The sequence below is a fragment of the Pleurodeles waltl genome, chromosome 4_2, assembly GCF_031143425.1.
Source record: "Pleurodeles waltl isolate 20211129_DDA chromosome 4_2, aPleWal1.hap1.20221129, whole genome shotgun sequence".
Lineage (NCBI taxonomy): Eukaryota > Metazoa > Chordata > Amphibia > Caudata > Salamandridae > Pleurodeles > Pleurodeles waltl.
The window spans coordinates 30,610,293-30,625,775 of NC_090443.1; the positions used below are offsets into that span (position 1 = coordinate 30,610,293).

General features: G+C 51.1%; 1 protein-coding gene across 4 annotated transcripts in view; it reads left to right on the top strand.

Moving 5' to 3' along the window:
* The window catches only part of KMT2D (lysine methyltransferase 2D), a 1,162,185-nt gene that overhangs the window by 1,059,481 nt on the left and 87,221 nt on the right, over positions 1-15,483 (top strand). For 3 of the 4 annotated variants that reach the window (XM_069230486.1, XM_069230487.1, XM_069230489.1), the window contains 2 exons: positions 10,119-10,276; positions 10,711-10,843. In XM_069230486.1, coding sequence (XP_069086587.1) covers positions 10,119-10,276; positions 10,711-10,843 — 291 coding nt within the window. The remainder of the gene's footprint in view (positions 1-10,118; positions 10,277-10,710; positions 10,844-15,483) is intronic. The other variant, XM_069230488.1, reaches the window with a different exon arrangement.

A 15,483-nucleotide genomic window follows, 5' to 3' on the forward strand; every position in this document is an offset into this window, starting at 1 on the left:
ACAATAAACCCACACTGATGCCAGTGTGGGATTTATTGAAAAATGCACACAGAGGGCATCTTAGAGATGCCCCCTGTATGCCAGTCCAATTCCTAGTGTTAGACTGACCAGTTTCTGTCAGCCAGCCACATCCAGACGGGTTTCTGGCCACATGGGGTTAGTGCCTTGGTCACTCTGTGGCCAGGAACGAAGCCTGTACTGGGTGGAGGTGCTTCACATCTTCCCCTGTAGGAACTGTAACACCTGGCGGTGAGCCTCAAAGGCTCAAGCCTGGTGTTACAGCGCCCCAGGGCACTCCAGCAAGGGGAGATGCATGCCCCCACGGACACAGCCCCCACTTACGGCGGCAAGTCTGGAGGAGATAATGAGAAAAACAAGGAGGAGCCACCCACCAGTCAGGACAGCCCATAAGGTGTCCTGAGCTAAGGTGACCCCTGCTTTAGGAAATCCTCCATCTTGGTTTGGAGGATTCCCCCAATAGGATTATGGATGTGCCCCCCTCCCCACAGGGAGGAGGCACAAAGAGGGTGTAGCCACCCTCCAGGACAGTAGCCATTGGCTACTGACCCCCAGACCTAAACACACCCTTAAATTTAGTATTTAGGGGCGACTGAACCCAGGAAATCAGATTACTGCAACCTACACAAACAAGGACTGCTGACCTGGAAGCCCCGCAGAGACTACGGAGAAAACTGACTTGGCTCCAGCCCTACCGGCCTGTCTCCTGACTCAGAACCTGCACAGTGACGCATCCATCGGGACCAACGACAACTTAGGACTCAAAGGACTGACTTGCACCTAAAGTACCAAGAACCTCCAGAGGACAGCGGCTCTGTCCAAAACTGCAACAAGGAAACCAACTTTAAAGAGACTCAAGCCTCACTCCGAAAGCGTGAGTCTTCACACTCACACTGCACCCGACATCCCCGGCTTGTATTCAGAGGAACCAACACTGCAGAGAGGACCCCCAGGTGAATCCCAGCGACGTGGACACCCTGAGTTGACCGCGATGCCTGCAGAGAGGATCCAGAGGCTCCCCCCTGACCGCGACTGCCTGGTAACAGAGGAAACTGACGTCTGGACAAAGCACTGCACCTGCAGCCCCCCGGACCAAGAGGAACCAACTGCCGGTGCAGGAGTGACCAGCAGGCAGCCCTCATCCTAGCCCAGTCAATGGCTGGCCCGAGAAGCCCCTCTGTGCCCAGCCTGCATCGCCTGGCTCCACTGCTGGGTCCACTGCTTTCAACGCAAAACCTGACACCTACTTCGCACCCTGCATCCAGCCGCCCGTGCCGCTGAGGGTGTATTTTGTGTACCTGTTTGTGACCCCCAGTGCTCCACAAAACCCCCCCTGGTCTGCTCCCTGAGGACGCAGGTACTTACGTGGTAGCAGACAGGAACCGGAGCACCCCTGTAGGAAGTTGCCTCTGTATGTACTATTTCAAAGTAAGAAATAGAATGCACTGAGTCCAGGGGTTCCCCTTAGAGGTAAGATCGTGGCAAAAAGAGATAATTCTGATTCTCTATTTTGTGGTAGTGTGGTCGAGCAGTAGGCTTATCAGAGGGTAGTGTTAAGCATTTGTTGTACACACACAGGCAATAAATGAGGAACACACACACTCAGACAGGCCAATATGTTTTTATATAGAAAAATATATTTTCTTAGTTTATTTTAAGAACCACAGGTTCAAGATTTACACACAATACTTTAAATGAAAGGTATTTCACTCAGGTATCTTAGGAACGTTGAATCATCACAATAGCATGTACAGTTTTGGTAAAAATGGCAAGCTATTTTAAAAATGGACACAGTGCAAAAATCAACAGTTCCTGGGGGAGGGAAGTAAAAGTTAAGGTTACAGGTAAGTACAACACTTACAGGGTTCAAAGTTGGGTCCAAGGTAGCCCACCATTGGGGATTCAAGGCAACCCCAAAGTTACCACACCAGCAGCTCAGGGCTGGTCAGGTGCAGAGGTCAAAGTAGTGCCCAAAACGCATAGGCTTCAATGGAAATAGGTGTGCCCGGTTCCAGACTGCTAGCATGTAAGTACCCGCGACTTCGGAGGGCAGACCAGGGGGGTTTTGTAGGGCACCGGGGGGACACAAGCAGGCACAGAAAGTACACCCTCAGCGGCACAGGGGCGGCCAGGTGCAGAATGCAAACAGGCATTGTGTTTGTAATAGGATTCAATGGGGAGACCCGGGGGTCTCTTCAACGATGCAGACAGGCAGGGGGGGGTGGGGGGTGTCCTCTGGGTAGCCACCACCTGGGCTAGGAAGAGGGCTGCCTGGGGGTCGTTCCTGCACTGGAGTTCGGTTCCTTCAGGTCCTGGGGGCTGCGGGTGCAGTGTGTCTTCCAGGCGTCGGGTTCCTTGAAGCAGGCAGTCGCTGTCAGGAGGAGCCTCTGGATTCCCTCTGCAGGCGTTGTTGTGGTGGCTCAGGGGGGTAAACTCTGGCTACTCACGGGCTCGCAGTCGCCGGGGAGTCCTCCCTGTAGAGTTAGTTTTCTACAGGTCGAGCTGGGGGCATCGGGTGCAGAGTGGAAAGTCTTGCGCTTCTGCCGGGAAACGTGTGGTCTTTAAAAGTTGCTTCTTTGTTGCAAAGTTGCAGTTTTGTTGAACAGGGCCACTGTCCTCAGGAGTTTCTTGGTCCTTTTAGATGCAGGGTAGTCCTCTGAGGCTTCCGAGGTGGCTGGACCCTGGGGGATGCGTCGCTGTTGCAGTTTTTCTTGAAGTGGGGAGACAGGCCGGTAGGGCTGGGGCCAAAGCAGTTGGTGTCTCTGTCTTCTCTGCAGGGCTTCAGGTCAGCAGTCCCTTCTTCGTCTTCAGGTTGCAGGAATCTATCTTCCTCGGTTCTGGGAGCCCCTAAATACTCAATTTAGGGGTGTGTTTAGGTCTGGGAGGATAGTAGCCAATGGCTACTAATCCTGAGGGTGGCTACTAATCCTGAGGGTGGCTACACCGTCTTTGGGCCTCCTCCCGGTGGGGAGGGGGTCACATCCATAATCCTATTGGGGGAATCCTCCATCTGCAAGATGGAGGATTTCTAAAAGTAAGAGTCACCTCAGCTCAGGACACCTTAGGGGTTGTCCTGATTGGCCAGTGACTCCTCCTTGTTTTTCTCATTATCTCCTCCGGCCTTGCCGCCAGAAGTGGGGCCGTGGCCGGAGGGGGCGGGCATCTCCACTAGCTGGAGTGCCCTGTGGCGCTGTAACAAAGGGGGTGAGCCTTTGAGACTCACCGCCAAGTGTTACAGTTCCTGCAGGGGGAGGTGAGAAGCACCTCCACCTAGTACAGGCTTTGTTCCTGGCCACAGAGTGACAAAGGCACTCTCCCCATGTGGCCAGCAACATGTCTGGTGTGTGGCAGGCTGGCAGGAACTGGTCAGCCTACAGTAGAAGTCGGGTATGTTTTCAGGGGACATCTCTAAGATGCTATCTGGGTGTATTTCACAATAAAACGTACCCTGGCATCAGTGTGCATTTATTGTGCTGAGAAGTTTGATACCAAACTTCCCAGTTTTCAGTGTAGCCATTATGGTGCTTTGGAGTTCGGTTATGACAGACTCCCAAATCATATTCTCTTATGGCTACCCTGCACTTACAATGTCTGAGGTTTTGCTTAGACACTGTAGGGGCATAGTGCTCATGCACCTATGCCCTCACCTGTGGTATAGTGCACCCTGCCTTAGGGCTGTAATGCCTGCTAGAGGGGTGACTTATCTATTCCATAGGCAGTGTGAGGTTGGCATGGCACCCTGAGGGGAGTGCATTGTCGACTTAGTCATTTTCTCCCCACCAGCACACACAAGCTGGCAAGCAGTGTGCATGTGCTGAGTGTGGGGTCCCCAGGGTGGCATAAGACATGCTGCAGCCCTTAGAGACCTTCCCTGGCATCAGGACCATTGGTAGCAGGGATACCAGTTACAAGGGACTTATCTGGGTGCCAGGGTTGTGCAAATTGTGGAGACAAAGGTACAGTTTAGGGAAAGAACACTGGTGCTGGGGCCTGGTTAGCAGGCCTCAGCACACTTTCAAATCATAACGTGGCATCAGCAAAGGCAAAAGGTCAGAGGGTAACCATGCCAAGGAGGCATTTCCTTACAACCCCCGTTCTCCATAGGCACCTATGCTACTTGGGCCCTACTTTGACCTCTGCACCTGACCGGCACTGTGTTGCTGGTGCTGGGTGTTTGGGGTTGACTGGAACCCCCAACGGTGGGCTGCCTATGCCCAGGAGACTGAACTTGTAAGTTCTTTATTTACCTGAGAAACTAACTTATACTTACCTCCCCCAGGAACTGTTGATTTTTGTAGTGTCCACTGTTAAAATAGCTTATTCCCATTTTTGCTAAAACTATGTACATTACTGTTTTAATTCAAAGTTTCAGACTTACCTGTGTGAAGTACCTTACAATTTGTGTACTTACCTAAATTCTGAATCTTATGGTTCGAAAATAAATTAAGAAAATAATATTTTTCTATATAAAAACCTATTGGCCTGGTGTAGGAAGTTGGCTCTGTATATACTATTTCAAAGTAAGAAATAGTATGCACAGAGTCCAAGGGTTCCCCTTAGAGGTAAGATAGTGGCAAAAGTAGATAATTCTAATGCTCTATTTTGTGGTAGTGTGGTCGAGCAGTAGGCTTATCAGAGGGTAGTGTTAAGCATTTGTTGTACACACACAGGCAATAAATGAGGGGCACACACACTCAAAGACTTACTCCAGGCCAATAGGTTTTTACATTGAAAAATATATTTTCTTAATTTATTTTAAGAACTACAGGTTCAAGATTTACATTAAACACTTTAAATGTAAGGTACTTGACTTCGATACTTTAGGAACTTTGAATGAAAACAATACCATGTACAGTCTTTGTAAAAATGGCAATAAGCTATTTTCAAAGTGGACACAGTGCAAAAATCAACGGTTCCTGGGAGAGGTAAGTAAAGGTTAGGTTAGGAGGTAAGTAAAACAGAAGTCTCAGTTCTGGGACATAGGTAGCGTAGCCCACCGTTGGGGGTTCAGGGCAACCCCAAAGTTACCACACCAGCAGCTCAGGGCCAGTCAGGTGCAGAGGCCAAAGAGGTGGCCAAAACACATAGGCGCCTATGGAGAACAGGGGTGCTCCGGTTCCAGTCTGCCAGCAGGTAAGTACCTGTGTCCTTGGGGGGCAGACCACGGGGGGTTTGTAGAGCACTGGGGGGGACCCAAGTAGGCACACAAAACACACCCTCAGCGGCCGGGTGCAGTGTGCAAAACAGGCGTCGGGTTTTAGATAGGAAACAATGGAGAGACCCGGGGGTCACTCTAGCGGTGCAGGCAGGCACGGGGGGGCTTCTCAGGACAGCCACCACCTGGGCTAGGCAGAGGGTCGCCTGGGGTTCATTTTTGGGCTGAGGTTGTTTCTTCAGGTCCTGGGGGCTGCAGGTGCAGTACTGGTTCCAGGCGTCAGGTCCCTTGTTACAGGCAGTCGTGGTCAGGGGGAGCCTCTGGGTTCTCTGTAGGCGTCGCTGTGGGGGTCAAGGGGGGTCGTCTCTGGCTACTCACAGGCTCGCAGTCGCCGGGGAGTCCTCCCTGTGGTGTTGGTTTTCTGCAGGTCAAGCCGGGGGCGTCGGGTGAAGCGTGTAGAGTCTCACGCTTCCGGTGGGAAACATGCAGTCCTTGGAAGTTGCTTCTTTGTTGCAAAGATTTTGAACAGGGCCGCTGTTCACAGGAGTTTCTTGGTCCTTTAGTCCAGGGCAGTCCTCTGAGGCTTCAGAGGTCGCGGGTCCCTGTCGGATGCGTCGCTGGAGCAGGTTTTCGAAGCTGGAGACAGGCCGGATAGGGCTGAGGCCGAATCAGTTGTCGTCGTCCTTCTCTGCAGGCTTGTAGGTCAGCAGTCCTTCTTGTTTCTTCAGGTTGCAGGAATCTAGTTTCTTAGGTTCTGGGGTGCCCCTAAATACTGAATTTAGGGGTGTGTTTAGGTCTGGGAGGGCAGTAGCCAAAGGCTACTGTCCTTGAGGGTGGCTACACCCTCTTTCTGCCTCCTCCCTGTGGGTAGGAGGGGGGCACATCCCTAATCCTATTGGGGGAATCATCCACCCACAAGATGGAGGATTTCTAAAAGTAACAGTCACATCAGCTCAGGACACCTCAGGGGCTGTCCTGACTGGTGGGTGACTCCTCCTTGTTTTCCTAATTATCTCCTCCAGCCTTGCCGCCAAAAGTGTGGGCAGTGGCCGGAGGGGTGGGCATCTCCACTAGCTGGGATGCCCTGTGGTGCTGTAACAAAAGGGGTGAGCCTTTGAGGCTCACTGCCAGGTGTTACAGTTCCTGCAGGGGAGGTGAGAAGCAACCTCCACCCAGTGCAGGCTTTGTTCCTGGCCACAGAATGACAGAGGCACTCTCCCCATGTGGCCAGCAACATGTCTGGTGTGTGGCAGGGTGGCAGAAACTAGTCAGCCTAAACTGGAAGTCGGGTATGTTTTCAGGGGGCATCTCTAAGATGTCCTCTGGGTGTATGTTACAATAAATTGCACACTGGCATCAGTGTGCATTTATTGTGCTGAGAAGTTTGATACCAAACTTCCCAGTTTTCAGTGTAGCCATTATGGTGCTGTGGAGTTCGTGTTTGACAGACTCCCAGACCATATACTCTTATGGCTACCCTGCACTTACAATGTTTAAGGTTTTGCTTAGACACTGTAGGGGCACAATGCACCTATGCCCTCACCTGTGGTATAGTGCACCGTGCCTTAGGACTGTAGGGCCTGCTAGAGGGGTGACTTATCTATGCCACAGGCAGTGTTTTGTGTGCTTGGCATGGCCCTGAGGGGGATGCCATGTCGACTTAGTCATTTTCTCCCCACCAACACACACAAGCTATGAAGCAGTGTGCATGTGCTGAGTGAGGGGTCCCTAGGGTGGCATAAGACATGCTGCAGCCCTTAGAGACCTTCCCTGGCATCAGGGCTCTTGGTACCAGGGGTACCAGTTACAAGGGACTTAACTGAGTGCCAGGGTTGTGCCAATTGTGGAGACAAAGGTACATTTTTAGTAAAAGAACACTTGTGCCTGGTTAGCAGGGTCCCATCACACACTGTCAAGTCAGCATCAATATCTGCCAAAATGTGTGTGTGTGTGTGTGTGTGTGTGTGGGGGGGGGGGGGGGGGGGGGAGGGGGTAATTGCAACAAGGAGCCATTTTCCTACATAGGCCCTTCAGCCCACGGGCAGGGGTCATGTCTCTAAGTGTGAGGGTAAGCCATCTTAAGGTATGTAGTGCACACTGGTCAACATGAGTGGTCCAACTACATAATGGCTTCTCTGAACTTAGGCGTGTTTGGTATAAAACATGTTGGACTCTTGCAACTACACGGATTCCAGTGTTAGTTGCATGATACCATGTACTCTGGGGGTTCCATAGGGGATTCCCCAGTTATGCTTGTGCAGCCTGACAGGGTCTGGCTACTAGCCCACGCTACTGCTGACCCCAGGCACTGTTCTGCCATCCTGCTGGTGAGCCAGGCTCAGGCTGGAGGAGCAGAACAAAGGATTTCCTGCAAGGGAGAGGTGTGACCACCCCTCTCCCTGTGTATTAGGTGTCTAAGGGCTGGGGTGGGGTGGCCTGTAAGCTCCACCAGTCTGATTTGAAGGGCACATTTGATGCCCTCCTTGCATAATCGATTTGCACCAGTCCAGGGATCCCCAATTCCCACTCTGGCTTGAAACTACACAAAGGACAGGGAAATGGCCACACCCTGTCCATCTCCTCTCCTAGGGACGTGCCCAGAACTCTGCCTGGTGGCCACTTGATTCTGCCATCTTGAAAATACGATGTGCAGAGACCCCTGGGAGCATCTTACTGGTTAGGCCAGATAGGTGACATCCCTGACCCCATCTGATAGGTGGGTCACTGCAGAGAGTGACCAACCCCCTTTAGAGTTATTTAAGGGCTCCCTCGAGGATGGATCCTCAGATTGGTCAAGCAAGACGCATGAAGGGACTCTCCCTTGGAGTGAAGGAGTCACTCCCCTGCATCCGCAGGCACCTCAAGAGGACGTCGACTGGTGTTTGGGGGTCAGCTGTCTCTGGACATCTGGTGGTCCTGCTTCACAGGTGGTGAGTCTGTGGCCTCCTATGCGTCCTGCTTGTCTTCTATCCAACTTGGGAGACACTGGGTCCCTGCTCCTGTCACTGGACTGGCACCCCTGTGCACTGACACTGTTGCACTGGCTAAGGCTTATTGACACTGCAGAGATCTGCAGGCACGTGAAGCTCAGGCCTCCAGCACTCTGCAGTCATGCTGGTCAGGCCTCCTTGTAACTCCCTGTGTCCATCACTTGTGGGGACTACATCGACTTCTGTTGGCCTTCGTGTGTGCTGAGGGCCAGCCCTGTTTCCCCCTACTGGTTAGAGTCTGTTGGACCTTACTGGTCCCCAAAACTTTACAAACTCCTCTTCTGCTCCTGTTTGCATTTGTCAGAGCTTGTTGGTGACCTGGCTAGTCACTAACCCTCCTGCAATCTGGCGAACGGTGAGGTACATCTCGTAGGCGACACCTGGGGTCTTTTGCAGGTCCTGGACCCCACAGCTGGACGACTTCTTTCACCGACTTGCAGGAACATCATCTTCAGGAGGTGGGCATTGCCAACTGGGCACCACAGAGGGTGCAGGACTCACCCCCCTTCCTTTGTAGGTCCTCCATGTCTGGAATCCATCCCTGGATTCTACCTGCCTGGTCCACGGGTCGTGACAGCAGCTGGACAATCTGAGGCATTCACAGACTTCAGAGAGTCCCTTCTCCCCACTGCATCTGGGTTCCTGGTGTCGGTACTCCTGTCTTCTGGGTATCCTGGGGTAGGGGCACTCTTCATCCTCTTGCTTGATGGTTTCCTCTGGATCCACTGGGAAGAGTCCTGAATTCCACATACTCTCAACTACTACTCTGTGTTAGCCTATGGGACAACTGGGTGGGTAACTGACTTGCTTCTGGTTGCTGGGGTCTCATGCTGTACTTACCTCTAGTGTTTCTAACTTTTCCCAGCCCCTAGCTAACCACCGCACTTACCTTGGTTAGAGTTATACTTTCACATTCTATTTGTTAGTATATGGTTTGGTCCTCCCCTAGGGCCCTGTATATTTCCATGCTAATTTTCTGGTTATTTTATGTGCATAAGTGTATGTAATATCTCCAAAAGGAAATCTGCCAAGTTCAGTTTAGTAATAGTGCAATAATAAAGTATCCTTTATTTTTGCAACACTTGTGTGGTTCTTTCTGGTGACTAAGTTATTGTCTGACTGCTGCTGTATTGCAAGTGCTTTACATTCCTTCTGGATAAGCGTTAGCTGCTCGCCTCAGCTACCCCAAGAGATCTTCTGCTATCTGGGCACCTATTCACTGTCACTAAGGGTTGCCTGGACTTAGCATAGGGTGCCACACCATAGGTGTACACAATGAATTGAGACAGCCTCCTACAGTGATTGATGGTAATCCCCTAGTCCGGACCTGCCAATAATTCCCACAGTTCAAACTGCCGTCTTTTCGGTAGTTCCTGTTGTTTTATGGAATATACTGGTAATATATCCCAGAAACATTGTTTTGGAGATTTTTCTAAATGGCAGGACCTTTGTGACAGCTCTAATTCTCCGAGACCTAGATGTCCAGAGAAGATAATCCTCCCGCCCTCCCCCAACCTCCCCCCCCCCCCCACCCCCACCCCCTCCCCCTCCCCCTCCCCCCTCCACACACGCACACAGAAAGCAAACTGATGCTACCTATTCCCTTCCTGTAGTCATAAGAGGCACTCTGGCTTGAATCTGTGTCAGTGGGAATCCAGCAATGAGCTTCAGATTTCTTTGCACAATCACTGAATAGTCGATTTTTCTAGAAACATCTGTTTGAGCATAGGACTTCCTCCATCCAGTATGTAATCTCCAGAAGAACCAGGTGTGCAGGACATGGTGGGAACTAATCACATTGGTTTACTGAACGTACAACAGGCTAAATGAGAGTGCTAATATCTGCAGCTCCATCAAAATGATTATTTCAAATGGTGAGTCACACAAAATCAAGAGGGCTTGCTTTTTGTTACGTGCCCTGACTAAAACTTGTGTGTTGCTGCATTTTGTTCTAGCATTTCCAGAAAGGAAGCCTTTTGATTGTATGGATGTCTTCCCAGAGCATGCTGAGAAAGTGGTGTTGACTGCAACTGCGGGGCAAGGAATCTCATGGGAGAAAGGCACAGGAAGTGAAGTGTCTGTTATGCTGACGGTATCCACTGCGGCAGCCAAGGTAGGTGTGAAGTGAAATGGAGCAGGGGATTTTGACACAATACCTTTAGCATTAGCATGGCCAGATTCTCCTTTATGCATTTAGGGCCATATGTACGAACACATTTTCCCATAGACAGAAAATGGGTAAAACCCTTTGCTACATCTGGCCCTTTGCTCCCAAAATTTAGCATCTGTGGTTTTAGGATAGGCACTTGCAGGATCAGATCAGCACTTGCAGGCCTAGAGGGGAGCTTTTTGGATACTGTTTATTACAGGGGACATTTATCTTCTGCTATTGTAAGACAGCTCGTGGAACTACCTTTCTCACAAGACCTATTGGGCATGTCAGTTACCCATTGCATCATTTCTCATTTGTGTTCATACACCTCTTCCCTGGTGTCTTTTTTATTAAGTACCTGCCTTTATCTTTCTTCCGAATGTCTTACATTGCAGAATTTGAACGGAGTGGTGGCTGCCGTAGCAGGCCTGCTGAGCATCAAAATCCCCAATTCATATGTTTTCCCTGAGGGCTCTGCAGGGAACCAAATTGAAATGAAGAAGCCTGTGCCTGAATCTGTAGAAGAGGGTGAGTCCCGGGCCACTTTAAAATCCCTATGTTCATAGCATATGTGGATGTCGATACACATGCTCTGCACACACTGTCACTTATTGTTGGGCATGCACATCTGTAAGTTGTTTTTAAATCAAAAGTTCTTTTGTAACTATACCCTTAGCTCACAATGCACCAAGACTTATCCACCTTCTAGTTCAGATGATTGAGTGCCTAATCCTCAAATGTCCCTGGCTCATAGGGGCCTTTGGTGCTAGCTGTCAGAACTACTACAACAGTTAACGGCAAAGTTTCTGCAGAAATGTGCCAGCAGACAAGACCTTTGCTTCACTGATGTAACATCTGTAGGAAAATACCCTCTTTTTGGCATGGTTGCCCCACTTTTTGCCTGCTGTCCGTGTGTTTCTGGGATCCTGCTATCCAGCACCCCAGTGACTGTGGACTCTCCCTCTAGATTTGGTTGTTCCTGACTTAGTGCACCCCACAGTTGGCATACTGGTGCCCCCATGTAAGTCCCTAGTATATGGTGCCTATGTACTCAGGGTATTGGGGCACCAGGAGTTCCCCATGAGCTGCAGCATGTATTATGCCAACCGTGGCTATCCAGCACCCCAGTGACTGTGGACTCTCCCTCTAGATTTGGTTGTTCCTGACTTAGTGCACCCCACAGTTGGCATACTGGTGCCCCCATGTAAGTCCCTAGTATATGGTGCCTATGTACTCAGGGTATTGGGGCACCAGGAGTTCCCCATGAGCTGCAGCATGTATTATGCCAACCGTGGGAGCCCATGCAAAATGTGTCTGCAGGCCTGCCATTGAAGCCTGCGTGAAAAGGTGCATGCACCCTTTCACTACAGGTCACTGTAATTCATCCCTATTTCAGACCCTCCTAGCCCAGAGGGCAGAGTACACATAACTGTGTGTGAGGGCCCCCTTGCATTAGCAGAGATGCCCCTGCAAACTCGGCTCCATTTTCCTGGACTTTGTAAGTGCAAGGAAGACATTTTACATGTATACTGGACATAGGTCACTCCCTATCTGTGTCCAGCTACATAATGGTAACTCCGAACCTGGACATGTTTGGTATCAAACATTTCGGAATCATAACCCAATACTGTTGCCAGTATTGGTCGTATGATTCCATGCACTTTGGGGCCTCCTTAGCGGACCCCAGCTTTGCTCCTACCAGTTTACAGTGTTTTCCCGGGCAGCCTGTGCTGCTGCCGTCCTGCAGATAGGTTTCTGCCCTCCTGCTGCTTAATCAGCTTAAGTCCTTCTGCCTTTGGAAATAGGTGTTACATGGCTTGGGAGGGATAGCATCCCCAAGCCACTGGTATGTTTTGAAGAGCACATTTTTGCCTTCCTTGCATAAAACAGTTTGCACCAGTCCAGGGACCCCCTGTCCCTGCTCTGGCACAAAACTGGACAGTTGAAAGGGGAGTAACCACTCCCCTGCCTATCACCACCACCAGGGTGGTGCCCAGAGCTCCTCTGGGTGGCGGCTTAATTCTGCCATCTTGAATCTAAAATAGGCAGAGGCCTCCGGGAGCATCTGAGTGGCCTGGACATGCAGGTGACATCACAGCCCCCTCGTCGTAGGTGGCATCCCTGCTAGGTGACCAGTCCCCCTTTCTGGGCTTTTTAGGGTCTCCCTCTTAGGTGAGGTCCTCAGATTCAACGTGCAAGATTCCAGCAGGACTCCTCTGCTGCGTTTACTGCGACTTCTAGCCCCTGAAACTGCAACTGACTTCACAGGGACCTACAGTCTGCAGCTGCAACGACGACTCTGCTATGCAACGTTTTTCTCCGACTCCTTCCAGCAACTGCAACATTTCTCCAGCTGTTCATCCTCTGAGCTCCAGCATATACCAAGAAGTAAGAAGGGATCTCCCTCGGAGTGAAGGAGTCACTCCCCTGCATCTGCAGGCATCAATTGCAATGACGACCAGCTGCGTGGATCTTCTGTCCTCCAGGACTGCATGGATCCTGCATCACAGGTGGTGGTCTGGAGTGGTCTCCTTGGACCTCTCTGCCAGCTGTCAAACTTGGGAGACAGTAAGCCCTTGCCTCTCCTTGCAGGACGTACCCCGTGCACCATGACTCTTGCAGCTGCCAAGGTTTGTTTGCTCCTGCTCCAAGGGATATTCAAGCTACATGTAGCCCTGACCCCCAGCACTTCTTCCTGCCAAGCACAGTCCTCTCTCTGCAGCTCCAGCGACGTGGGCTCCTCTTCAGATGGGCTGAGTGGGCCTCACTGCAACATGCTGTGCCTGCTGCCAGTGGGTTGCCTGTGGGGGGCTGCATCCTCTTCTGGTGACTCTCCTGACTGCTGATGGTCACCCCGGACTCCCCTCCTTGGGTCGAGACCCCTAGGCCTTGCTGGTCCTCTTCAGCCTTGCAACACTTCTTTTCCTTTTCCTGCATTTGCTAAGGCTTGTTGTTGGTCTTCCCGCACCACTGACCAACTGCAGCCCCACAGCCGACGTGGCCACCCTCTGCATCACTTCAGGGCCTATTCTTCATTTCCAGTGCTGCACAGCTGGTTTTCTTTGTCTCCCGTCGACCTGATCCTGCAGCCACATAAGGGTGGGTAGTAGCTCCTGCCACGATCAGACACTCCGTCAAGAACTGGAGTTGGTCCCCTTTCTTTGCAGGTCCTCTTCTGCCAGAATCCACCTTTGGGTTCTTCCAGTCTTGTTTGGGTCTTGCACAATTCTTTTCCTAAGTCCTCCTGTTGGCTTTGGGGAAAACCAGGTACTCACCTCTGCTGTTGTGGTCGCCGGAGGTCACTCAAGTACTCGCCTCCTGGGGATCCTAGTTCCTCCAGATCCCCTCTGATTCCACAACCTTGGGTGGGAGACTGTGTCTCGAATTCCACTTTCTTAGTATTTGGTTTGGCCCTACCCCAGGGCCCTCATTATTTTTTTATTACTTTTGCCAATACTTATTGCTTTATATACTCCTTACTGATTGCTAATGTGTATATAATAGTGTGTTCGGTGGCATGTGTAGCTGCAGATACACATGCTTTGCATAGTCCGCCGTCTGGTGTTGGGTCGGAGTGTTACAAGTTGTTTTTCTTGAAGAAGTCTTTTCGAGTCACGAGACCGAGGGACTCCTCCTCCTTTGGTTCCATTGCGCATGGGCGTCGACTCCATGTTAGATTGTTTTTTTTCCGCCATCGGGTTCGGACGTGTTCCTTTTCGCTCCGTGTTTCGGGTCGGAAAGTTAGTCAGAATCAACAGAAAATTTGTCGGTATTGTTTCGTTCGGTATCGAGTTAGATTAGAGTCGACACCGAATCCAGAAGAGCTCCGGTAGCCCTTCGGGGTAATTTCGATCCCCCGTCGGGGCCTGGTCGGCCCGACCGCGTGCAACATCGAGGCTGATGGAACGGACCCCGTTCCGATTCTGTCCTAAATGCCACAGTAAATATCCCTATACAGACCAACATTTGGTCTGTAACTTGTGCCTGTCACCCGAGCACAAAGAAGAGACGTGTGAGGCCTGTCGAGCGTTTCGGTCGAGGAAAACGCTCCGAGACCGAAGAGCCAGAAGGTTACAGATGGCGTCCACGCCGACAGGACAACAAAGGTTCCAGGAAGAGGGAGAAGAAGAAGCATTCTCCATCCACGAATCAGATTCCGAAGAATTCGACGTAGAAGAAACCGTGAGTAAGACGTCGAAACAAACATCACAGGGAAAAACAGACAAAGCCCAGGGGACGCCACTGCCAACAGGCCATGGCTCAACCCATAAAGTAGGTGACCGTCCATCGGCACCGAAGAAGGGCGAGACGGTGCCGAGATCGTCCGACTCAGGTCGAGACACAGGCACGCAGCAATCTCGGGACCGAGAAAGTGCCACAGAAAAGGGTCGACACCGAGACAGCAGCACCGAAGCTGCTCGGCACAGAGACAGCGGCACCGAAGCTGCTCAGCACAGAGATAGCGGCACTGAAGATGGTCGACACCGAGAAGGTGCGACGCCGAAAAAGAGGAAAATCTCATCGGAGCCGAAAATAACAAAAGGCACGGTTTCGGTGCCAAAACGCCCAGCAACCGAACCGAAAGCCAGTTCCTATTCAGAGGAACAATCACTGTCCTCCCAACTACAAAAACACCGATTTGAGGAGGAATTAAAAGAAACAGACGTAGATCACACGCAAAAGCGGATCTTTATACAAAGTGGGACAGGGAAGATCAGCACACTTCCCCCAATCAGAAGGAAAAGAAAACTAGATTTCCAAAACCAAGACAAGACACCACAAGCAAAAGTGGTAAAGAAGGTAACTCCACCACCCTCTCCACCACCAACAACTCGTATATCACCGGCACAGACTCCGCCACAATCACCAGCTCATACCACCATGAGCCAAGATGATCAGGACGCATGGGATCTCTATGACGCTCCAGTATCAGACAATAGCCCTGAGTCGTACCCCACTAAGCCCTCACCGCCTGAGGACAGTACGGCATATGCACAGGTGGTAGCTAGGGCAGCAGAGTTTCATAATGTATCGCTGCACTCAGAGCCTATCGAGGATGACTTCCTCTTTAACACCCTGTCATCCACCCATAGCAATTATCAAAGCCTTCCTATGCTCCCGGGGATGCTAAGGCACGCTAAACAAATTTTTAAGGAGCCAGTGAAAAG